The sequence below is a fragment of the Bombina bombina genome, chromosome 4, assembly GCF_027579735.1.
Source record: "Bombina bombina isolate aBomBom1 chromosome 4, aBomBom1.pri, whole genome shotgun sequence".
Lineage (NCBI taxonomy): Eukaryota > Metazoa > Chordata > Amphibia > Anura > Bombinatoridae > Bombina > Bombina bombina.
The window spans coordinates 257066372-257091764 of NC_069502.1; the positions used below are offsets into that span (position 1 = coordinate 257066372).

Here is a 25393-nt window from a genome sequence, read left to right on the forward strand (position 1 = left end):
TGTGACTTTTTATGACCCAAATGGTAGAGGGAAGGGAAAGAATTACACTACACAGTAGAAGAACAATCGGCTAGATTACGAGTTTGTGCGTTAGGTTTTAAAATGCAGCGTTAAGAGGTCCTAACGCTGCTTTTTAACGCCCGCTAGTATTACGAGTCTTGAAGTTACAGGGCTCATTGCTCACTTTTTTGGCCAGACTTTGAAATACCCGCAAATCCACTTACGGTAAATTGCGTATCCTCTTTTTTCAATGGGACTTGCATAGCGCTGGTATTACGAGTCTGACAAAAAGTGAGCGGTACAACCCTCTCCTGTCAAGACTGGTACCGCATTTAAAGTCAGTAGTTAAGAGTTTTACACTACAACGCCGTAGCATAAAACTCTTAACTAAAGTGCTAAAAAGTACACTAACACCCATAAAACTACCTATTAACCCCTAAACCGAGTCCCTCCCGCATCGCAAACACTAAAATAAAATTTTTAACCCCTAATCTGCCGAACCGGACATCGCCGCCACTATAATAAACATATTAACCCCTAAACCGCCGCACTCGACCTCCCGCCTCGCAAACATTAGTTAAATATTATTAAGCCCTAATCTGCCTTTAATCTGCCACCACCCAACGTCGCCGCCACTATACTAAAGTTATTAACCCCTAAATCTAAGTCTAACCCAAACCCTAACACCCCCTAACTTAAATATAATTAAAATAAATCTAAATAAAAATTCCTATCATTAACTAAATAATTTCTATTTAAAACTAAATACTTACCTATAAAATAAACCCTAAGCTAGCTACAATATAACTAATAGTTACATTGTATCTAGCTTAGGGTTTATTTTTATTTTACAGGCAAGTTTGTATTTATTTTAACTAGGTAAAATAGTTATTAAATAGTTATTAACTATTTAATAACTACCTAGTTAAAATAAATACAAAGTTACCTGTAAAATAAAACCTAACCTAAGTTACAATTACACCTAACACTACACTATAATTAAATTATTTCCCTAAATTAAATACAATTAAATAAAATTATCTAAAGTACAAAAAAAACAAACACTAAATTACAGAAAATAATAAACAAATTACAAGATTTTTAAACTAATTACACCTAATCTAATCCCCCTAACAAAATAAAAAAGCCCTACCCCACACTAAATTACAGTTGCATTGCCCCAAAGTTATCAGCTCTTTTACCTGTAAAAAAAATTACAAATCCCCCTCAACCTTTAAACCCACCACCCACACAACCAACCCTACTCTAAAACCCACAAAATACCCCCTTAAAAAAACCTAACACTAACCCCTTGAAGATCACCTTACCGGGAGAAGTCTTCATCCAACCAGGCCAGAAGTCCTCAACGAAGCCGGGAGAAGTCTTCATCCAAGCCGGGGCGAAGTAGTCCTCCAGACGGGCAGAAGTCTTCATCCAGACGGCATCTTCTATCTTCATTCATCCGGCGGGGAGCGGGTCCATCTTCAAGAAATCCGACGCAGAGCATCGTCTTCATCCGACGGCTAAGACTGAAGGAAGGTTCCTTTAAATGACGTCATCCAAGATGGCGTCCCTTCAATTCCGATTGGCTGATAGAATTCTATCAACCAATCGGAATTAAGGTAGAAAAAATCCTATTGGCTTGATTTTTAGATTGTATTGATTATATATGCTTTAGGTGGTTTTATATATGCATAGCATAGTATATAATATATGCCAGTCATTAGTAGCTATTGACAAGTAATAATAATTTTCTAGTGACATACAGCCCATAGGTGTGAACTGTATTTAGCACCATCTCATATCCTTTTCTATCTATCTATCTATCTATCTATCATCTACTGTATATATATATATATATATATATATATATACATACAGTATATATATATATATATATATATATATATATAAGATTGAAGCCCTTGTAGTTTTAAATACAGAAGTTTTTATTGGTTCTACATCTCTCTAACCATACAGTACTTTCAGTGCATAGTCCTCTGTCTCAGATCTTCATTTTGCACCTCAGGAATGCAACGGAGACGCAGGAGGGTACTGGACACATCAGTTGCATATGTACGGGGGGAGGAGAATCTGGCAGGCTGGAGACCACGAAGTGACAGCTTGATCCTCGACCATCAATGGGAGCTGGAAAAACTAAGCCTTCTCCAGGAGGTACTAGTCAAGGCAGAACTAAAATAAAAACCAATGAACCTTCTGTTAAGTTCAGTAAATTGTATATAGTGTTCTATTAAAAGATTGTTCTTTCAAGTGACCAGTCATGTTAATTAGCTTATTCTTATTCAAATGGTACAAAACTTTCTAATGTCATATATACCCTTTAAATCCAAATGTAGTATATAAAACACTAGCTGTTGTATTTGCACAGGTGGAGAGAACAAGGCATTACCTGCTGTTGAGAGAAAAGCTAGAGGCCATGCTTAGGGGAGGAACAGACACTCTCACTCCTTCTCCCAGTGAGGAGATGTTACCCCTCAGCCCCACATGTCAACTGGCACAGCTCACTGAGGAAGGGTCACCACATGCAGAGGAAAACCCTCTAGAGACTGCCAGTGAGAGGCAAAAAGAACTGGCAGCTAAGGTAAGGTGGGTCTCTCTAGCTCTTGCTTATAGGACATCATATATGTAAATACAATACAGGTACTAATGTCTATCACAATATCATATGACATAAAAAAACATTGGACACAAGGGAATAGGTGGAATAAAAGAGCTTTTAGAAGGAAATATCTTGACTGTGTAAAAGCTCATGATGAAAAAGACAACTGTGAGGTACAAAAAAGAACAAACTGATGGAAAAAGCAGGACATATAGAGGTGAGAAAATGTAGGACTGGAAAGTGAGAAGGATTTCAAGTGGGAAAGTAATCAGATGTAGAAATAATTCTTCACAAATCAAACATTTCAAAAGAAAATCTTGAAAGGGAAACATTAAAAGGTAAGAAGTACACAGGGTAGGTACCGGGGTGTTCTGCAAAACAATATTTTTAACACAATGATTACAAAATATTCGTTAAAGTGATGGTAACTAATTAAATGCCATATATGTAATATTAGCCATTAAAAAAGTATATGTGTACCTTTTTAAAAAAAAATCTATTTGTAAAAAGAAAGAGGAAAGGAAGGGGGCAGTGGAACAGAAGATACCAAGTAGGATTATACATATTCTAAAATATACAGTATATGCACTTTTTTAAAAAAATAATTATGCATTTTTTTCTTGTACCCTAATATATTTTTCATTGCAACATTCTTAAAATCTGAAATTTACCATCACTTTAATACTACAAAAAGATATGATTAACTTCTCACATTGATAGCTTTAGTTATTGTCCTGTTACATCTCAAACAATAGTATACAATTATTAACCATCAAATGAGATAAAACAGGGGCAAAAGTAGGGTGATCCCTGGGATAAGGCTTTTAAGACCAGTTGGATTGCTCTCATTGTATTATCCTTTGCCTCCCGATCCGGGATAAAACCCACCTGGTCTGTGTGGATCAGCAAAGCTAAAAAGCAGTTGATACAGGAGGCAAGAATTTTAGCATAAAGTGTCACAATCTGAAGATATACCAGTCTGGAAGCAGAGTGTATATAACAACAATCTGGCACTTTTATTTAATACAAAAAAATATTATATAATTCTGAAACAAAATATTGGGGGAAGGAGCATCCCAGTAATTCCCTTTGAGAAAAATGTGGTGTGCGCATTATAAATAGGGCTGGTCTCCAAATTTTCCAGGGCTGCTTTTTATTCACAGTACGGCCCTGGAGATTGGAATTTGGCAGTTGTACAGACAGTGATAACCTATGCTAATGCAAAGAATAGGCTTCTGAACAAGTCTTAGTACCCAGGTGAAACCAATTAGACAGACAGGAATCTCAGTAGTGAATGAAACCCCCACAGAAAGGTGATTGACAGATGCAGAAATCTAATGGAACATGAACAAAGCTGTCTTTTAAAGGCACAAATCATCCAACATAAGATTTTGTAAAAATGAGCTTCTTAAAGGGACAGTAACAGTACTGGTGAGCCAAGCAAGTCATGACATAAAACTTAATATCTATGTTCATGATGCGATGGGTCTGGAGCTGCTAGGTTGATCATGAGCCTTTCCTGGCTTTGGTATGACTGTGATTAATGCTTTGAGCATAGAACTGGAAAAATTGAGCACCTTGATCTATAGAAGTGAATAATTTAAGTAAGTGGGGACTAAGCTGTTGGATTTAAAGCTGGAAAAACTTCCTGTGAACCTGTCAGGACCTGCTGTTTTCCCAGTAAGTAGCTGTTAAACACGTCTTGTACGTCTTTCAAAGTTATTGGGGAGTAGAACAAGTCTAGTCTATGTCTGACTCGTGAGGGTTTCTAATGAGCATTATGGGCTAGATAATGGGGCCTATTTATCAAAGGTCTTGCGACCTGATCCGACAGTGTGGATCAGATCCGCAAGACCTTGCTGAATGCGGAGAGCAATACGCTCTCCGTATTTAGCATTGCACCAGCTGCTGGTGCAACGCCCCCTCCCTGCAGACTCGCGGCCAATGGGCCGCCAGCAGGGAGGTGTCAATCAACCCGATTGTGTTGATTTCCGGCGATTCCTGTCCGACTGCTCAGAGCAGGCGGACAGGGTTATGGAGCAGCAGTCTTTAGACCGCTGCTTCATAATTGCTGTTTCCTGGCGAGCCTGAAGACTCGCCAGAAACCACGGGCCCACAAGCTCCGTTCGGAGCTTGATAAATGGGCCCCAATGAGTGGAATGCTAATTTGGACTCCCGCTCACTACGTTAAATTTTTTTTGCACGTTGGATTACTCTTATATTATGAGTTGAAAGTAAAAAGTTAGCAAGCAAGCGAAACCCAACTTGCACAAACATAGACTCTGCAAAGACGTGATCCTGTTAACGTATTCCCCATAGACTTCAATGGAGCACACAATCTGAAAAATAAATTAACACCCATACTTGCGTGCTTACCGGTTCGAGTTTATTCAAGTGTGCTAAACCCGACTTCAATTATGAATATTTCACATTCCAATGTTCTTCAAATACAGAACAATATACTTTTTATTATAAACACATATTACTATATATATATATTTTATATGTGTATATATATATATATATATATATATATATACTTATACCTGTATATCTAGTCCTATAGATATATAGGTATAAACATGTATTTTACATGTACAGTATCAAATATATATATATAAAGTACATTATTTTCCATGTGAAGAACATAGGAATGTAAAATATGCACAGGCATCGGGGTTCGCAACTTAGGACTAATGCGGTCGGGTAAGTGCACATGAAAAATTCCTATCTTCAATGCGCATTATTGAAATTTTAAATATAAACTATTAAAAATTATTAATATAAATTATTTTAAATTATTTTAAATACTGCAAAGTCACCTGCTCTTTCAAATGGTGGTGGTCTTGGAGTAGTACTAGAAAACAGATGTTTTAATAAAGTAAAAAAACACATAGGGATTTGCTTGGGGATGTTATATTATATGCACAAAGTTTATTTTCTAGTAGACAAGTCCGTCTCTTAAAAAAAATAAAATATGAATTTTGTCTGTATAGTTAGGTGATCACTGTTGTGATCACATGCCATGAATTATAAATATAATAATGGCTTATTGTGAATCTGCTGGGCCTGATGAAAAAAACAATATATCATTTGTGTGGGCCACTCACTGAAATATGACTTGCAATGTAGGTAGCTAAAAAAATCTCAAAACGTGCTCAGCACTAGGGTGAAAAAAGGCTGAACAGCAAAAGGGTTAAAAAAAAGGTACAAATATCTAAATGTACATTTGATTCCCTGCCCACTTGGCTACATTAATTGGATCATAAAAACAAAAAACATTCTTTAGGGTGTAACATAAACATTACAAATTATATTGTGATGTAAAATTTGTAAAATGTTATTATTTCACCTAACTGCTAAAATGAACTGTGGGTCACTGATCATTTTTACTACCTCTGTTTTGTAGTGTCTTCGCCTTCTCACTCACACCTTTAACAGAGAATACAGTTTCAGTCACGTCTGTGTGAGCGCCAGCGAGAGCAAGGTGAGGCCTCTTATAATTTCTCTTCATGCTAAGGTGATCGCTAGTGTAGCAGAACAAAATAAATTCTTCCTGTTACAAATTCCCCTGCCCTTAAGTCCTTGCTATATAGCTATTCCTGAGGCAAAGCGCTACAACTTGGCAAAATCAAGGGCAGAATTTTTTTCATGAACCATTTAGGAACTAAGACAGTAAGTTTTGTGGCCTAATTATCTTTTTACTTAAACAATTTTATTCCATAGTTATGCTAAACAGTGTTTCCTGCAGATAATAATATGGGCTTCAGTTGATCGCTCTTTATAGTGGGCTTCAGTTGGTCTCTCTTTATAGAAGAATTTGTTTTCTTATACATTTCAGGGGGACAGAGGCATGGGAATCCGTGCCTGCCACATGTATTGTATTATCTTATTCTACAAAAAAAATGGATGCCAGCTCCTAATGATAACTGGACACTCATTTTCTTTTCTATGTATTTGCAGTTATCAGAGATGTCAGTGACACTTCTAAGAGACCCTTCACTTCCTGGTCTTGGGGTCAATTCTCTAACCCCATCCAGCACCTGTCCATCACTAGTAGAAGGCCGATACTGCAGCCCCGACACTAGGTAAGCCAGTGTGTCTTCCGTATTCCAGATTTACTGGTTCTTTAGATATAATTCATATAAAACGTATTGCTTAGATTATGAGACTCATAATATTTATCTGCTGTTCTCCAGTCTTTTGATGTGATCACAGTAATGATATTTCTCTACGTTTCCTTATAACAGTATATAAGGAACTGATAGGGCTGTGTCTGCAGTGTTTAGTTATTATCCTGTGACTTCGTTACAGGCACTGTAAATCTGCAGATTTATGAATAGGCAGGCAGTGCTAGATTTAACCACATGCCTTTTTATAAATCTATTTTTATTGCCAGCTATTTCTGTAGTTATTGTGTTGTGCTGTCTGCTAAATTCAAGGGGCCTTATGTTCACTCAAGCTTGTCATACAATTCATTTTACTCAGTATGATGGACACAAAGTAAGATACAAATTTGCTCAAGGTAGGGAAGGGGAGGATACCCAAGCTAGCAGCCAGACTTATAAAGGATTGCACATCATAATTGTTAATTGGTGCACGTTGAGCATCAACAAGACCGCTGCTGTTAGAACTTGTTTATGAAATATCTTGTTAGTTAATAAATTAAAAGTAAGTTGACCAAGCTAGAGTAATGGCAGCAAAGCAAGATGTTTACGTACATCTAAGCCAGTAATTCCTTACTAAGGTGACTAGATACCTGAAGTTTCACAGCACCCAGACGAAGGTCACCAATAACAATAATGATATGTGGATCTGGGTAATGAACCGTCACAAACAGATGCTACGCTACACATATATTGTACCTGGACTACAGCCATCATTTTGTATCTCCAAGTTGTTTAAGGTATCTTTCTAAAAGCTAAAACATCTTTTAACCTTAAAAGATGTTTTATTTCTCATAAATAACTTGATTTTATTAATTGCATTACCATATCAGAGAAATTTCAAAATGAACTAGGGTTGTCAAAATCATTTTTAAAGCACACAAAGAGTGTCACAAAGCAAAATACGGAGAATCATTCCTCTAAGATGAAAAATAAAAATAACAGAACAGAATAGAAAACATTTATGAACATTCAGTACCATAAACAAACATATGATCAAATATAAACATCTTCTGCAGCACCAGATTATCCTTTTATTTAATATTAAAGATATATTAAAGTAATTTTTTATATATGCTATCAGGAATTAAGCCCTCATTGCAAAAGATTTGAATGCAAAATAAATGTTTAAGAAGCAAAGGTAGTCTACAGGAGATTAAATATTAAAGGGCAGTACAAGTGAAATGATAAAGAGAATGTGAGAGGGTCTGGGTGGAAAAATTGAAAGATACAGGAGTGCAGAATTATTAGGCAAGTTGTATTTTTGAGGATTAATTTTATTATTGAACAACAACCATGTTCTCAATGAACCCAAAAAACTCATTAATATCAAAGCTGAATAGTTTTGGAAGGTAGTTTTTAGTTTGTTTTTAGTTATAGCTATTTTAGGGGGATATCTGTGTGTGCAGGTGACTATTACTGTGCATAATTATTAGGCAACTAACAAAAAACAAATATATACCCATTTCAATTATTTTTATTTTTACCAGTGAAACCAATATAACATCTCAACATACACAAATATACAATTCTGACATTCAAAAACAAAACAAAAACAAATCAGTGACCACTATAGCCACCTTTCTTTGCAAGGACACTCAAAAGCCTGCCATCCATGGATTCTGTCAGTGTTTTGATCTGTTCACCATCAACATTGCGTGCAGCAGCAACCACAGCCTCCCAGACACTGTTCAGAGAGGTGTACTGTTTTCCCTCCTTGTAAATCTCACATTTGATGATGGATCACAGGTTCTCAATGGGGTTCAGATCAGGTGAACAAGGAGGCCATGTCATTAGATTTTCTTCTTTTATACCCTTTCTTGCCAGCCACGCTGTGGAGTAGTTGGACACGTGTGATGGAGCATTGTCCTGCATGAAAATCATGTTTTTCTTGAAGGATGCAGACTTCTTCCTGTACCACTGCTTGAAGAAGGTGTCTTCCAGAAACTGGCAGTAGGACTGGGGAGTTGAGCTTGACTCATCCTCAACCCGAAAAGGGCCCCACAAGCTCATCTTTGATGATACCAGCCCAAACCAGTACTCCACCTCCACCTTGCTGGGATCTGAGTCGGGCTGGAGCTCTCTGCCCTTTACCAATCCAGCCACGGGCCCATCCATCTGGCCCATCAAGACTCACTCTCATTTCATCAGTCCATAAAACCTTAGAAAAATCAGTCTTGAGATATTTCTTGCCCAGTCTTGACGTTTCAGCTTGTGTGTCTTGTTCAGTGGTGGTCGTCTTTCAGTCTTTCTTACCTTGGCCATGTCTCTGAGTATTGCACACCTTGTGCTTTTGGGCACTCCAGTGATGTTGCAGCTCTGAAATATGGCCAAACCTGGTGGCAAGTGGCATCTTGGCAGCTGCACGCTTGACTTTTCTCAGTTCATGGGCAGTTATTTTGCGCCTTGGTTTTTCCACATGCTTCTTGCGACCCTGTTGACTATTTTGAATGAAACGCTTGATTGTTCGATGATCACGCTTCAGAAGATTTGCAATTTTAAGAGTGCTTGCATCCCTCTGCAAGATATCTCACTATTTTTGACTTTTCTGAGCCTGTCAAGTCCTTCTTTTGACCCATTTTGCAAAGGAAAGGATGTTGCCTAATAATTATGCACACCTGATATAGGGTGTTGATGTCATTAGACCACACCCCTTCTCATTACAGAGATGCACATCACCTAATATGCTTAATTGGTAGTAGGCTTTCGAGCCTATACAGCTTGAAGTAAGACAACATGCATAAAGAGGATGATGTGGTCAAAATACTAATTTGCCTAATAATTCTGCACTCCCTGTATTGGTTAATTCAGATTGTATGGATCCCTTGACAGGTGTGTTTATTGGCAATTCATGAAACTGAAAGCTTTTTGCAGACAGTAAGTGTAAGCAAGAAACCATGGAGGCTAGCCTGATTGGCAGTACTTTGTTCATATCATGTTGAATTTGTGTACAGCCATACCTCATTTTATTGCGCTTCGCAGTTATTGCTTTTTTTTACAAATTGAAGGGTTGTGGCAACCCTATGTTGAGCAAGTATATTGGTGCCATTTTTCCAAAATACATACATATATAAACACATACATACCCATAAATACACATATATACACACAGATATATACACACCACCGGCGAAAAGATTATGACTCACTGAAGGCTTTTTTAATTAAGGTATGTACATTATTATTTTTTTAGACATAATGCTATTGCACACTTAAAAGACTACAGTAGAATGTAAATATAACTTTCCTTCCTAAGATAGGGGAGAGTCCACGGCTTCATTCCTTACTGTTGGAAAATACAACACCTGGCCACCAGGAGGAGGCAAAGACACCCCAGCCAAAGGCTAAAATATCCCTCCCACTTCCTCATTACCCCAGTCATTCTTTGCCTTTCGTCACGTTAGGAGGTAGCAGAGAAGTGTCAAAAAATTCAGAGAGTCCTGAAAAAGGGTATCTGCCCTTCGAGATAGGACTGGAGTTTTAAGTAGTCATGTCAACCTCTCAGTGAGAGTATTGATGAAAGTTAGAGTCTAGAGATGCAGGTAAAGTGTTTCTGCGAAACCATCCAGACTACTGCTAACAGCTCCTAAGCAATCAGTGTTGACAAGTTTTACTGCCTACTTTCTCTCACTCAAGTCCATGTCAGGAGCGCTGCTATAAGACTGTCACACTTTAGAGGCTTCTGTTCCACAGCATGGATTCTGGAGATAAGATTGTTTACATTTTTACACGTAAAACGCTATAACAGGGTCACAGTGTGGCTCCTTTATACCTTGATATGATCCAGGGTTACTATCCTCTTAATGGGGGATTATTGAACAGTTGGGGTTAATTAATCAATTAATTAATTATTTACATGCTGCTTTGTGTGATTTTTTTCCTGGGCTGATAGACTGTGTGTTTTTGGCTGGAACAAAAAGGTTTCACTTTTAAGTTTCACTTTAGTTTTTGAAAGTGTTGCACAGCTCCTATTACTTGCTGAACTTGTAATAACAGGGGAAGTACTGTCTTGCACTCCATGTGACCGGGTGTGTGGATGTTCATTTCCTCCATTCCCGGTTGAGACTTGAACGTGAGGAGAGTGTTTCCTCTGTTAACTGTCTGGGTCTTGGAGGTGGTGAGTGCCCCAGCCATTGGTAGTATAAAGGTGTAGTTTTCTATAATAAAAAAACGCTTTTATTTGTGTCCTTCTGTGGGTATAACCTGAGCTATGGAGGACTCTGACATGTTAGAAGGTACTCCTTCTGTACTAAATCATACCTGTTTATATTGTGAGGAGGCCATGGTTTTCCCGCCCACTCAATTATGTTCCACATGCCTTAACACCATTATAAAGTCTAAGAAGGGTGACAAGCCTGCTAAGGCTCTTTGTCCCTCTGAGCCGTCTACCTCTCAGGACTCGGCATCCTGTTAGATTACTACCCTTGCTACATTATTCATTCTACATGCAGTTCCCCATAGCACATCTAATCCTCCATCCGGAGGGGGCCATCTTCCTGCGGACTTTGTCGCTCAGTTACAAACGGTGGTGTCTGCAGCCCTCAGTGCATTACCTCTCTCTAACAAATGCAAAAGAAAGGTTTAATATATCTCTCCTGACCCGGAGTCATCTAAATATTTATCGGATTTAGCTATTATGTCCCAGTTATCCGATGTTGAGTTAACCTCTATAGCTTCAGAGGGTGAACTATCTGGGTCAGAGTCCTTAGCATCTAAGCCTCCTGCTGCGGAGGAACCTTCCTTTAGATTTAAAATTGAGCACTTGCGTTTTTTATTAAAGGAGGTTCTGTCTACGTTAGAGGTTCCAGAGGTGCGCTGCCTGAAGAACATATGATACCTAAATTAGACAGAGTTTACGAAGACAGGAAAGTTCCTTTTACTTTTTCTGTGCCGGTTAAGATGGTGAACATTATTAAGAACGAATCTGAAAGAATTGGTTCTTCCTTTTCCCCCTCATCTACTTTCAAAAAGTTGTTCCCGGTCCTGGACTCTCAACTGGATTTGTGGGGCTCCATTCCTAAGGTGGATGGTGCTATCTCTACGCTTGCTAAACATACTACTATACCTCTTGAGTATAGTTCTTCGTTCAGAGAGCCGATGGATAAGAAAATGGAATCCTTTCTGAGAAAGATGTTTCAACATACGGGATTTTTGTTTCAACCGGCGGCTGTAGTTGCCGCAGTTGCCGGAGCGGCTACCTACTGGTGCGACTCTTTGTCAGAACTTATTGAGGTGGAGTCTCCCCTCGAAGATATTCAAGACAGAATTAAAGCTCTGAGAATTGCTAATTCTTTTATCTGTGATGCGAACATGCAAATTATTCACCTAAATGCAAAGGCCTCTGGCTTTGCAGTCTTAGCCCACCAGGTGCTCTGGTTGAAGTCTTGGTCTGCGGATATGACTTCTAAGTCCAGACTCCTTTCTCTTCCCTTCAAAGGAAAGATTTTATTTGGTCCAGGCCTGGACTCTATTATTTCTATGGTTACAGGAGGTAAGGGTGCCTTCCTACCGCAAGATATGAAGAACAAGTCTAAGGGGCAACAATCTTCAAATTTTCGGTTCTTTCATTCTGACAAATCCCAATGACAACAATTCTCCTCCAAGCTTGAGCAATCCAAGAGTACTTGGAAGCCGGGTCAGTCCTGGAATAAATACAAGCAGAATAAGAAGCTTGCCGAAAACAAATCGTCATGAAGGGGCGGTCCCCAATCCGGGATCGGATCGTGTAGGGGGCAGACTGTGTATTTTTTCAGACGCCTGGTTCAAGGACGTACAGGATCCCTGGATCCTGGAGGGGGTATCTAATGGATACAAGCTATGCTTCAAATTTCATCCGCCAAGGGGCAGATTCCTTCTTTTGAAGCTGTCTACCAGACCAGAAAAGAAGGATGCCTTTCTAGGGTGCATTCGGGATCTATCCTCCTTAGGAGTTGTTGTCCCAGTGCCTATCGAAGAAAGAGGTTTGGGGGTTTTATTCAAACCTTTTTGTGGTCCCAAAGAAGGAGGGAATTTTCCGCCCAATTCTGGACCTAAAGTGCTTAAAAAAAATTCTCAGTGTCCCTTTCTTCAAGATGGAGATGATAAGGTCCATCCTTCCTTTAATTCAGGAAGGCCAGTTTATGACCACTATAGATCTGAAGGACGCTTACCTTCATGTTCCAATCCACAGGGAACACTTTCAGTTCATGAGGTTTGCATTCCTGGACCAGCACCTCCAGTTCATTGCCCTTCCGTTTGGCCTAGCTACTGCTCCATGAATCTTTACAAAGGTTCTGGGGGCTCTTCTAGCCGTAGCCAGAACTCAGGGTTTTGCAGTAGCCCCATACTTCAACGATATTCTGGTGCAAGCACCATTCTTTCGTCTTGCGGAAGAATTCTCTGAGTCCCTTCTCAGTCTTCTTCGATCACATGGATGGAAGATAAATTTGGAAAAGAGTTCTCTTATCCCAAGTACCAGGGTGGAATTCCTGGGTACTAAAATAGACTCCATATCCATAAGGATATTTCTAACAGACCAGAGACGTTGCAAGCTAACTTCGGCATGTCTTGCCCTCTGGACCTCCTTGAGTCCCTCTGTGGCTCAGTGTATGGAGGTGATTGGTATCATGCTGTCCTGCATGGACATCATTCCTTTTGCCAGGTTCCATCTCAGACCTTTATAACTGTGCATGCTGAGGCAATGGAATTGCGATCATTCAGATCTGTCTCAACAGATTGTATTAGACAGCCGGTCGAGAGAATCGCTCTCTTGGTGGCTCTGTCCAGATCATCTGTCCCAAGGGACATGTTTCTTAAGGCTATCCTGGGAGATTGTGACTATGGATGCAAGCCTATCTGGATGTGGAGCTGTTTGGGGTGCCAGGAAGGCACAGGGGTTGTGGACTCAGGAGGAGTCCTCCCTCATGATCAATATTTTGGAACTATGGGCAATCATTAAGGCCTTGAAGGCTTGGCCACTTCTGGGTTCGACACAGTTTATCAGATTCCAATCAGACAATATAATCTCAGTGGCTTACATCAACCATCAGGGGGGAACAAGAAGTTACTTGTCGATAAATTAAGTATCTCAGATTCTGGAGTGGGCAGGGGCCTACGGCTGTTTGCTGTCAGCGATCCACATTATGGGTGTGGACAACTGGGAGGCAGATTTTCTCAGCAGGCAATCCTTCCATCCAGGGGAATGGTCTCTCCATCCCGAGGTGTTTGCAGAGATATGCAGCAAGTGGGGGATGCCGAAGATAGATCTCATGGCATCCTGGCTCAATACCAAGCTACCCAGGTACGGGTTGAGGTTGAGGGACCCCCAAGCAGATCTAATAGATGCACTAGCAGTGCCCTGGAGGTTCAAACTTATATATCTTTTTCCTCCTTTCCTTCCTCGAGTAGTGGCCCGCATCAAGCAGGAGCGGGTATCAGTAATCCTGATTGCTCCATCGTGGCCGCGAAGGACGTGGTTCACGGATCTAGTGGGGATGTCCTTATCTCCTCCGTTGAAGTTACCTTGTCGCAGAGAACTGCTGATACAAGGTCTATTTGTTCATCAAAATCTAGATTCTCTGAGGCTGACTGCGTGGAGATTGAACGCTTAGTCTTAGCCAAGAGAGGTTTCTCTGAGAGTGTCATTGATACTCTTATTCAAGCTCGTAAACCAATTACTCGGCGTATCTACCACAAGGTGTGGAGGACCCACTTATTCTGGTGTGAAGAGCGTGTTTTTTCCTGGCACAGAGTTAAGGTTGCCAGGATCTTATCTTTTCTCCAGGATGGGCTGTAGAAGGGCCATTCTGCTAGTTCCCTGAGGGGACAGATTTTGGCCCTGTCGGTTTTATTGCACAAGAGACTGGCTGAGCTTCCAGATGTGCAGTCCTTTGTTAAGGCTCTGATTAGGATCAGACCTGTATTTAGATCTGGGACTCATCCTTGGAGCCTAAATCTTGTTCTTCAGGTTTTGCAACAGGTTCCATTTGAGCCTCTGCATTCCCTTGACATTAAATTGTTATCTTGGAAGGTTCTCTTTTTATTGGCTATTGCCACTGCGCACAGATTTTATGAGATCTCTGCTTTGCAATGTGAGCCCCCTTATCTGATTTTTCATGCAGTTTTACGTACTAAATTAGGTTTTCTTCCTAAGGTTGTGTCAGATCGCAACATCAATCAGGTTCCTTCCTTGTGTCCTAATCCTTCTTCATTGAAGGAACGCTTTCTTCACAATTTGGATGTGGTTCTCGCCTTGAAGTTCTATTTTCAGGCTACTAAGGAGTTTAGACAATCGTCCTCTTTGTTGTCTATTCGAGGAAGCGTTAGGAGCAGAAGGCTACTTTGACTTCCCTATCTTTTTGGTTAAGGAGTGTCATCTGCTTAGCTTACGAGACAGTGGGATATCGTCCTCTTGAAATGATAACGGCTCATTCCACTAGAGCAGTGGCTTCCTCTTGGGCCCTTAAGAACGAGGCCTCTATGGATCAGATTTGTAAGGCGGCTACCTGATCCTCCTTAATACTTTTTACAAATTTTACAAGGTTGATGTTTTTGCTTCGGCTGAAGCAGCTTTTGGGAGAAAAGTTTTGCAGGCTGTGGTGCCCTCAGAATAGGGTCCACCTTTTCCTTTTTGTTCCCTCCCGTTATTCATTCAGTCTCCTCTGGAGCTTGGGAATAGTTTTCCCAACAGTAAGGAATGAAGTCGTGGACTCTCCCTATCTTAGGAAGGAAAACATAATTTATCCTTCCCAGATAAATTCCTTTCCTTCCGGATAGGGAGAGTTTATGGCCCCCGCCCATTTTTTCTTGTCTATGGGCGGTCCCCTATTATTTATTTTATTCTTCTGGCACCATTTATACCCTAATGTTTCTCCTACTTTTCCTTGTTCCCTCAGCAGAATGACTGGAGTAATGAGGAAGTGGGAGGGATATTTAATCCTTTGGCTGGGATGTCTTTGCCTCCTCCTGGTGGCCAGGTGTTGTATTTCCTAACAGTAAGGAATGAAGCCGTGAACTCTCCCTATACGGAAGGAAAGAAATTTATCTGGTAAGCATAAATTATGTTTTTATATACACTGGAAAACAAAAAAATTAGTGTGACTCACTTTATTGCATTGGTCTGGAACCAAACCCGCAATATCTTTGAGGTATGACTGTATATTGTTAGTACTGTCACTTCATGTGGTCACATGCATAATTCTTATCTTTGCTTAAAAAGTTATTAATTAATTATTTCTGGTGCTGATTAAGGATGGCCACTTATATAGAAGCAATGTCACATAAAAGATAGTTACTTATGTGGAACCATCTAAGACTTATAACTATCAGTGATTTCTGTGATTTCCACCACATGATCCCATATGAGAAATTAATAAATCACATCCAAGTGCCTGTGAAATTTCGATTTGATCTCTGAAGAATTTATTCCCTTCTGAAAGCATGGGGCATCTCCCAAGACCAGTTAAGAGTAATTCTCCCTGTGAAACAAGATGGAAAGCTGGCATGCAACTATATGAACCACTTACAACACACTCCAACCTCTTATTAGATTCCCCTAAATTTGTAAAATCCTACTCTATCCCCCAATGGGAAAGAGATTTATCAATCACTATCTCACTGGAGACATGGCAGGACGCCTTAATATATACAAAAACAATATACTGTGTCACCTTATACAAAATATACTATAAAATCCTAGTTAGATAGCATATGGTTCCTCAGACCCTACATCAAATGTTCCCCAGTAAATCGAATTTATGCTGGATAGAATGTCATCAAGTTGGCTCTCCCTTACATGTCTGGTGGACATGCCCTAAAATCCAAACACTTTGGAATCAGATCTCTCAGATATGTTTCCAGTTAGGGTGTAAATCCTTTACAGCTCCAGTGGCATTGCCCCACCTTCACTTGTCTAAACTGAGACAAGAGCAAAGATCTCTCAATATTATAAACCTCCTTGCTTGTAAAATAACATTAGCAAGGGCATGGTTGAAAGAAAAAACACCCACCTGGACACAAGTTAAAGACATTATTATTTACATTAGATGAATGGAAGAATTTGTACATAACTCACTAGGTACTATATATAGATATGTAAATATTTGGACCCTGTCTACCCTGATTACTTAAATATTGGATAATGCGAGGAGAGGTGGGAAAGTTTACATAGATATCAACATTACAATCTTTTTTCTATATTTCTCCCTTCTTTTTTTTCTTTTCTTTTTCCATGCAGAAAGAACCAATTTATACTTTTTTTTTTTATCTCCTCTTATACATTAGCACTATTATATTGCTTACTATCAGTATGGGGATATTATATTCCAGAACATTTAACTTCCTGAGAATACAGTAATTTTTGTCAGTATATAACAGAGACAAGAACTTGAGTTGCTGTTATAGTTACTTATTCATAAACATAAAAATATAATTGATGTCACCATGTTCCATCAACAAAACATATCTTTATTTAGTCTGATATTTTTGAATATTCTCCCTACATAGTGAGATATGCTCTCATTTAATACTAAGACATAGATTCACATGTACTAAAAACAATCTGTTAATGTTAACTTGGACTATATTGTACTTGTTTTATTTGACTGGATTGACTTTTCTTTTTGTTTGTTAAACTTGTACGATACCATTTATTTTGTTCATTATCTTTCTTTCAATAAAGAAAATAAAAAAGTTACTTTCTCTTGTTAAGTGTATCCAGTTCACGGATCATCCATTACTTGTGGGATATTCTCCTTCCCAACAGGAAGTTGCAAGAGGATCACCCACAGCAGAGCTGCTATATAGCTCCTCCACTCACTGCCATTTCCAGTCATTCTCTTGCAACTCTCAACTAAGATGGAGGTCGTAAGAGGACTGTGGTGTTTTATACTTAGTTTATTTCTTCAATCAAAAGTTTGTTATTTTTAAATGGTACCGGAGTGTACTGTTTATCTCAGGCAGTATTTAGAAGAAGAATCTGCCTGCGTTTTCTATGATCTTAGCAGAAGTAACTAAGATCCTTTGCTGTTCTCACATATTCTGAGGAGTGAGGTAACTTCAGAGGGGGAATAGCGTGCAGGTTTTCCTGTAATAAGGTATGTGCAGATAAAATATTTTTCTAGGGATGGAATTTGCTAGAAAATGCTGCTGATACCGAAGTAATGTAAGTAAAGCCTTAAATGCAGTGATAGCGACTGGTATCAGGCTTATTAATAGAGATACATACTCTTATAAAAGTGTAATATAAAATGTTTGCTGGCATGTTTAATCGTTTTTTATATATGTTTGGTGATAAAACTTATTGGGGCCTAGTTTTTTTCCACATGGCTGGCTTGAATTTTGCCTAGAAACAGTAAAGATCAGTCTTTATCTATAAAAGAATTATCACCAGAGGGTTCTGTCGAGGGGGAAGTTATGCCGACTAACTCTCCCCACGTGTCAGACCCTTCGCCTCCCGCTCAGGGGACGCACGCTAATATGGCGCCAATTACATCAGGGACGCCCATAGCGATTACCTTGCAGGACATGGCTGCAATCATGAATAATACCCTGTCAGAGGTATTATCTAGATTGCCTGAATTAAGAGGCAAGCACGATAGCTCTGGGGTTAGGAGAGATACAGAGTGCGCAAATGCTGTTAGAGCCATGTCTGATACTGCGTCACAATATGCAGAACATGAGGACGGAGAGCTTCAGTCTGTGGGTGACATCTCTGACTCGGGGAAACCTGATTCAGAGATTTCTAATTTTAAATTTAAGCTTGAGAACCTCCGTGTATTGCTTGGGGAGGTATTAGCTGCTCTGAATGACTGTAACACAGTTGCAATTACAGAGAAATTGTGTAGGCTGGATAGATACTATGTGGTGCCGGTGTGTACTGACGTTTTTCCTATACCTAAAAGGCTTACAGAAATTATTAGCAAGGAGTGGGATAGACCCGGTGTGCCCTTTTCCCCACCTCCTATATTTAGAAAAATGTTTCCAATAGACGCCACTACACGGGACTTATGGCAGACGGTCCCTAAGGTGGAGGGAGCAGTTTCTACTTTAGCAAAGCGTACCACTATCCCGGTTGAGGACAGTTGTGCTTTTTCAGATCCAATGGATAAAAAATTTGAGGGTTACCTTAAGAAAATGTTTATTCAACAAGGTTTTATTTTACAGCCCCTTGCATGCATTGCGCCTGTCACTGCTGCGGCGGCATTCTGGTTTGAGGCCCTGGAAGAGACCATCCAGACAGCTCCATTGAATGAAATTATTGACAAGCTTAGAACGCTTAAGCTAGCTAACTCATTTGTTTCTGATGCCATTGTTCATTTGACTAAACTAACGGCTAAGAATTCCGGATTCGCCATCCAGGTGCGTAGGGCGCTATGGCTTAAATCCTGGTCAGCTGACGTGACTTCAAAGTCTAAATTACTCAACATTCCTTTCAAGGGGCAGACCTTATTCGGGCCTGGCTTGAAGGAAATTATTGCTGACATTACTGGAGGCAAGGGTCATACCCTTCCTCAGGACAGGGCCAAATCAAAGGCCAAACAGTCTAATTTTCGTGCCTTTTGAAATTTCAAGGCAGGAGCTGCATCAACTTCCTCCGCTTCAAAACAAGAGGGAACTGTTGCTCATTCCAGACAGGCCTGGAAACCTAACCAGTCCAGGAACAAGGGCAACCAGGCCAGAAAGCCTGCTGCTGCCCCCAAGACAGCATGAAGGAACGGCCCCCTATCCGGAAACGGATCTAGTGGGGGGCAGACTTTCTCTCTTCGCCCAGGCGTGGGCAAGAGATGTTCAGGATCCCTGGGCGTTGGAGATCATATCTCAGGGATATCTTCTGGACTTCAAAGCTTCTCCTCCACAAGGGAGATTTCATCTTTCAAGGTTATCAGCAAACCAGATAAAGAAAGAGGTATTCCTAGCTGTGTGCAAGACCTCCTAGTAATGGGAGTGATCCATCCAGTTCCGCGGACGGAACAGGGACAGGGATTTTATTCAAATCTGTTTGTGGTTCCCAAGAAAGAGGGAACCTTCAGACCAATCTTGGATCTAAAGATCTTAAACAAATTCCTCAGAGTTCCATCATTCAAAATGGAAACTATTCGGACCATCCTACCCATGATCCAAGAGGGTCAGTACATGACCACAGTGGACTTAAAGGATGCCTACCTTCACATACCGATTCACAAAGATCATCATCGGTTCCTAAGGTTTGCCTTTCTAGACAGGCATTACCAATTTGTAGCTCTTCCCTTCGGGTTGGCCACTGCCCCGAGAATTTTTACAAAGGTTCTGGGCTCACTTCTGGCGGTTCTAAGACCGCAAGGCATAGCGGTGGCTTTGTATCTAGACGACATCCTGATACAGGCGTCAAGCTTTCAAATTGCCAAGTCTCATACAGAGATAGTTCTGGCATTTCTGAGGTCGCATGGGTGGAAAGTGAACGTGGAAAAGAGTTCTCTATCACCACTCACAAGAGTCTCCTTCCTAGGGACTCTTATAGATTCTGTAGAGATGAAAATTTACCTGATGGAGTCCAGGTTATCAAAACTTCTAAATGCTTGCCGTGTCCTTCATTCCATTCCACGCCCGTCAGTGGCTCAGTGCATGGAAGTAACCGGCTTAATGGTAGCGGCAATGGACATAGTGCCATTTGCGCTCCTGCATCTCAGACCGCTGCAATTATGCATGCTAAGTCAGTGGAATGGGGATTACTCAGATTTGTCCCCTCTACTAAATCTGGATCAAAAGACCAGAGATTCTCTTCTCTGGTGGCTTTCTCGGGTCCATCTGTCCAAGGTTATGACCTTTCGCAGGCCAGATTGGACGATTGTAACAACAGATGCCAGCCTTCTAGGTTGGGGCGCAGTCTGGAACTCCCTGAAGGCTCAGGGATCATGGACTCAGGAGGAGAAACTCCTCCCAATAAATATTCTGGAGTTAAGAGCAATATTCAATGCTCTTCTAGCTTGGCCTCAGTTAGCAACACTGAGGTTCATCAGATTTCAGTCGGACAACATCACGACTGTGGCTTACATCAACCATCAAGGGGGAAACAGGAGTTCCCTAGCGATGTTAGAAGTCTCAAAGATAATTCGCTGGGCAGAGTCTCACTCTTGCCACCAGCCAGGGATCCACATCCCAGGCGTAGAGAACTGGGAGGCGGATTTTCTAAGTCGTCAGACCTTTCATCCGGGGGAGTGGGAACTCCATCCGGAGGTGTTTGCTCAACTGGTCCATCGTTGGGGCAAACCAGAACTGGATCTCATGGCATCTCGCCAGAACGCCAAGCTTCCTTGTTACGGATCCAGGTCCAGGGACCCGGGAGCAACGCTGATAGATGCTCTAGCAGCTCCTTGGTTCTTCAACCTGGCCTATGTGTTTCCACCATTTCCTCTGCTCCCTCGACTGATTGCCAGAATCAAACAGGAGAGAGCATCGGTGATTCTGATAGCGCCTGCGTGGCCACGCAGGACCTGGTATGCAGACCTAGTGGACATGTCATCTCTTCCACCATGGACTCTGCCTCTGAGGCAGGACCTTCTAATACAAGGTCCTTTCAATCATCCAAATCTAATTTCTCTGAGACTGACTGCATGGAGATTGAACGCTTGATTCTATCAAGGCGTGGCTTCTCCGATTCAGTCATTGATACCTTAATACAGGCTCGGAAGCCTGTCACCAGGAAAATCTACCGTAAGATATGGCGTAAATATCTTTATTGGTGTGAATCCAAGAGTTACTCATGGAGTAAGGTTAGGATTCCTAGGATATTGTCCTTTCTCCAAGAGGGTTTGTACAAAGGCTTATCAGCTAGTTCTTTAAAAGGACAGATCTCTGCTCTGTCTATTCTTTTGCACAAGTGTCTGGCAGAAGTTCCAGACGTCCAGGCATTTTGTCAGGCTTTGGTTAGGATTAAGCCTGTGTTTAAAACTGTTGCTCCCCCGTGGAGCTTAAACTTGGTTCTTAAAGTTCTTCAGGGAGTTCCGTTTCAACCCCTTCATTCCATTGATATTAAACTTTTATCTTGGAAAGTTCTGTTTTTGATGGCTATTTCCTCGGCTCGAAGAGTCTCTGAGTTATCTGCCTTACATTGTGATTCTCCTTATCTGATTTTTCATTCAGACAAGGTAGTTCTGCGTACCAAACCTGGGTTTTAACTAAGGTGGTTTCTAACAGGAATATCAATCAAGAGATTGTTGTTCCATAATTGTGTCCTAATCCTTCTTCAAAGAAGGAACGTCTTTCGCATAATCTGGACGTAGTCCGTGCCTTGAAGTTTTACTTACAGGCTACTAAAGATTTTCATCAAACATCTGCCCTGTTTGTCGTTTACTCTGGACAGAGGAGAGGTCAAAAAGCTTCGGCAACCTCTCTCTCCTTTTGGCTTCGGAGCATAATACGCTTAGCCTATGAGACTGCGTGACAGCAGCCCCCTGAAAGGATTACAGCTCATTCTACTAGAGCTGTGGCTTCCACCTGGGCCTTTAAAAATGATGCCTCTGTTGAACAGATTTGCAAGGCTGCGATTTGGTCTTCGCTTCACACCTTTTCAAAATTTTACAAATTTTACACTTTTGCTTCTTCGGAGGCTGTTTTTGGGAGAAAGGTTCTACAGGCAGTGGTTCCTTCCGTTTAAGTTCCTGCCTTGTCCCTCCCATCATCCGTGTACTTTAGCTTTGGTATTGGTATCCCACAAGTAATGGATGATCCGTGGACTGGATACACTTAACAAGAGAAAACATAATTTATGCTTACCTGATAAATTTATTTCTCTTGTAGTGTATCCAGTCCACGGCCCGCCCTGTCCTTTTAAGGCAGGTCTAAATTTTAATTAAACTACAGTCACCACTGCACCCTATGGTTTCTCCTTTCTCGTCTTGTTTCGGTTGAATGACTGGATATGGCAGTGAGGGGAGGAGCTATATAGCAGCTCTGCTGTGGGTGATCCTCTTGCAACTTCCTGTTGGGAAGGAGAATATCCCACAAGTAATGGATGATCCGTGGACTGGATACTCTACAAGAGAAATAAATTTATCAGGTAAGCATAAATTATGTTTTTTATCATCATTTTTGCTTTCTCTGAAAAGATGCTCACTCATATACAAAATCTCTTGTCTGGATTGAACCCTGCAATGATTCCCCATAGATGATCTTAAGTTTACATATATGTGCATGTAAAATGAGTCTACATAATTATTTGCAGAATAATAGAAAAGTAAAAGAACAGCTGTTGATGGTAAAACTCCAGGTCATAGCAATGGAAATGGGGGACACACAGATAATAGATGGCCAAAGTTAAGCTGACACAGTGGGAGGTAATCAAATTAATATGTAAGAGACATGCCAGAAATGCAGAGACTGAACACTGAATGGAGCAGGTATAATGAAAGATAATTTGCATACCACAGATATATTTTTACAAGTGACATCAGAGAATTCACAGAAGTAATTTTCACTGGGTCTTGTTTCTATTCAATTAGCTACTTGTTAAACTTATCAGGAATCCTTATTTAGATATTTAACTTGTTCTACTGTATGGGGAAAAAACAAGCTTTCAGTGGAATACGGTCATAAGACATAAAGTTTGCGCTCTACCTACTACTTATGTGTTATCATTTCAGAACAATTAGAATGAGGTTAGTTGAGAAATACAATTTCCATTGAAATAAAATTGTAAATCTTTATTTTTTTTTATCTTATAGAGGAGCTAAATGAAATATTAGTTAATTATAGTTTATCCAACAAATTTCGACTCTCTTGCTTTTTTCCATGCATCACATTTCAAATTATTATTTTAATTTTAGTGCATTTGTAGCAAGTTACAACAAACAAAAAAATTACAGGTCCATAAGTGTATAAATAACATGTTCAAAAGCTCATTATCATTGTTATGCCTTTCTCACCTTGCCATTCTCTCTTCCTTCCACAACAAGTCCGCAGCCTCTGTCTCGTGCTTTCAGTCCAGAGCGAGACCTCCTGAGCCCAGCAGGAGAGGTACAGAAGTCTCCCACCAGTGCAGCGAAGAGCCCCCTCAACTTGTTTGTTCCAGACATACAGGAGATCCGGGTCAGGTAATTGAGAATAGGTTAAATGGGTTACACAAGCATGGGGGAGTAGACTGGCTCTGCACACCATTAACTTGGATAATTCTAGGACAAAGGAATAATAAAAGTGCTGCATTTATGGCATGTCCAGGCCGTCAGGAAAAGGCAGTTATTTAGAACATAGAAACACAAACCCTACTCTACTCGCAGAATATATCTGACCATATCAATTTTAAAATATTGGTCACCCAGTTACCACTGGCTACAAATATATATTGGTATAAGAGTAAACACTTTGTTATGGAACTAAAGAAAAAAGAAAAAGATTTAAATTAATTCAAAAGAATCATAGGCACTATAAAATGAAATGGTTTATTTCATATTCAATGATGTGATTAAAAGAATAGCAGTAGTATAGTCACTGCTGTCAGTCCCCAGTCATAAATTTATCAAGGAACTGAAGAGCAGTAAGTCAATCATATGCCATATCACTCGCCATAAAGAATTTTACAAGAGCGGACATATGATTGGCTTACCTAATACCCACTCTTTGGTAAATAAAAAGCTTGAAGACTGGAAAATACTAAGTATTTTTTTTTTTTTTTTTAAATGGATAATGTAACAAGACATGATAAAGTGCACTGGAATAAAAAAAATATCAAGTAAATGTATGTTTCCCAGTAACAGTTTTTTTATTAAGACAAGTTGGAATTAGCAGAAAGAGCAGAAGGAATTTTCTGATTTCACTGTCATTTTTGAAAGTTTCAGATATTATGTTGATCCTTTTTTATCTTCCTTTAAATCTGCACAATTTTATGCAGCCCTATAGTGTCTAAGAAGGGATATCTACATTTCCTGGAGCCACATACAGGAGGCTGGGTGAAGAGGTACGTTGTGGTCCGACGTCCATATGTTTACATTTATAATAACGACCGTGACCCAGTGGAGAGGGCCATTCTCAACCTTTCCCAAGCCCAGGTGGAGTACAGTGAGGATCAGCAGGCTATGCTGAAGGTAAGACTGTTGCCCTTAAACAATATAGATAGAGAACTAAAAAATGTATGGTTGCTGCATCTATGTTTTGGATTAAACTATTAATTGTTTAGAAATTTGCATTGATGTGATGTGAAAAATAAATGTAAATTTATAGATTGCCTTTGATGTTTGTGGTATATATATATATATATATATATATATATATATATATATATATATATATATATATATATAATTTACTATTAAACAAACTTATTTCTATCTTTTACAGACTCCCAACACATTTGCAGTGTGCACGCAGCACCGTGGCATTCTATTGCAAGCCAGCAATGACAAGGACATGCACGACTGGCTGTATGCCTTCAACCCATTACTGGCAGGCTCAATTCGGTGAGACTGTGAGACACACTCTGCTGGGGATGAGTGGTACAGCACAGTATAAGATTCATAGGATAAGAGGACAAAACTGTATAATAGCAGTGATGGGAATGAATGTGTCTTGGGGCTATGTCACATGGAACAAAATTAATAATACACCCTTGTAATGACTGGACACAAGGGAGTGGGCAACACTCAACATCTCAGGACAAAAT

General features: G+C 40.1%; 1 protein-coding gene across 1 annotated transcript in view; it reads left to right on the forward strand.

The window, feature by feature from the left end:
- KIF1A (kinesin family member 1A) overlaps positions 1-25393 on the forward strand; it is a 200416-nt gene that overhangs the window by 169234 nt on the left and 5789 nt on the right. The window contains 7 exon segments of the mRNA XM_053711551.1: positions 2030-2175; positions 2390-2602; positions 6030-6107; positions 6584-6708; positions 23694-23831; positions 24626-24818; positions 25072-25190. Coding sequence (XP_053567526.1) covers positions 2030-2175; positions 2390-2602; positions 6030-6107; positions 6584-6708; positions 23694-23831; positions 24626-24818; positions 25072-25190 — 1012 coding nt within the window.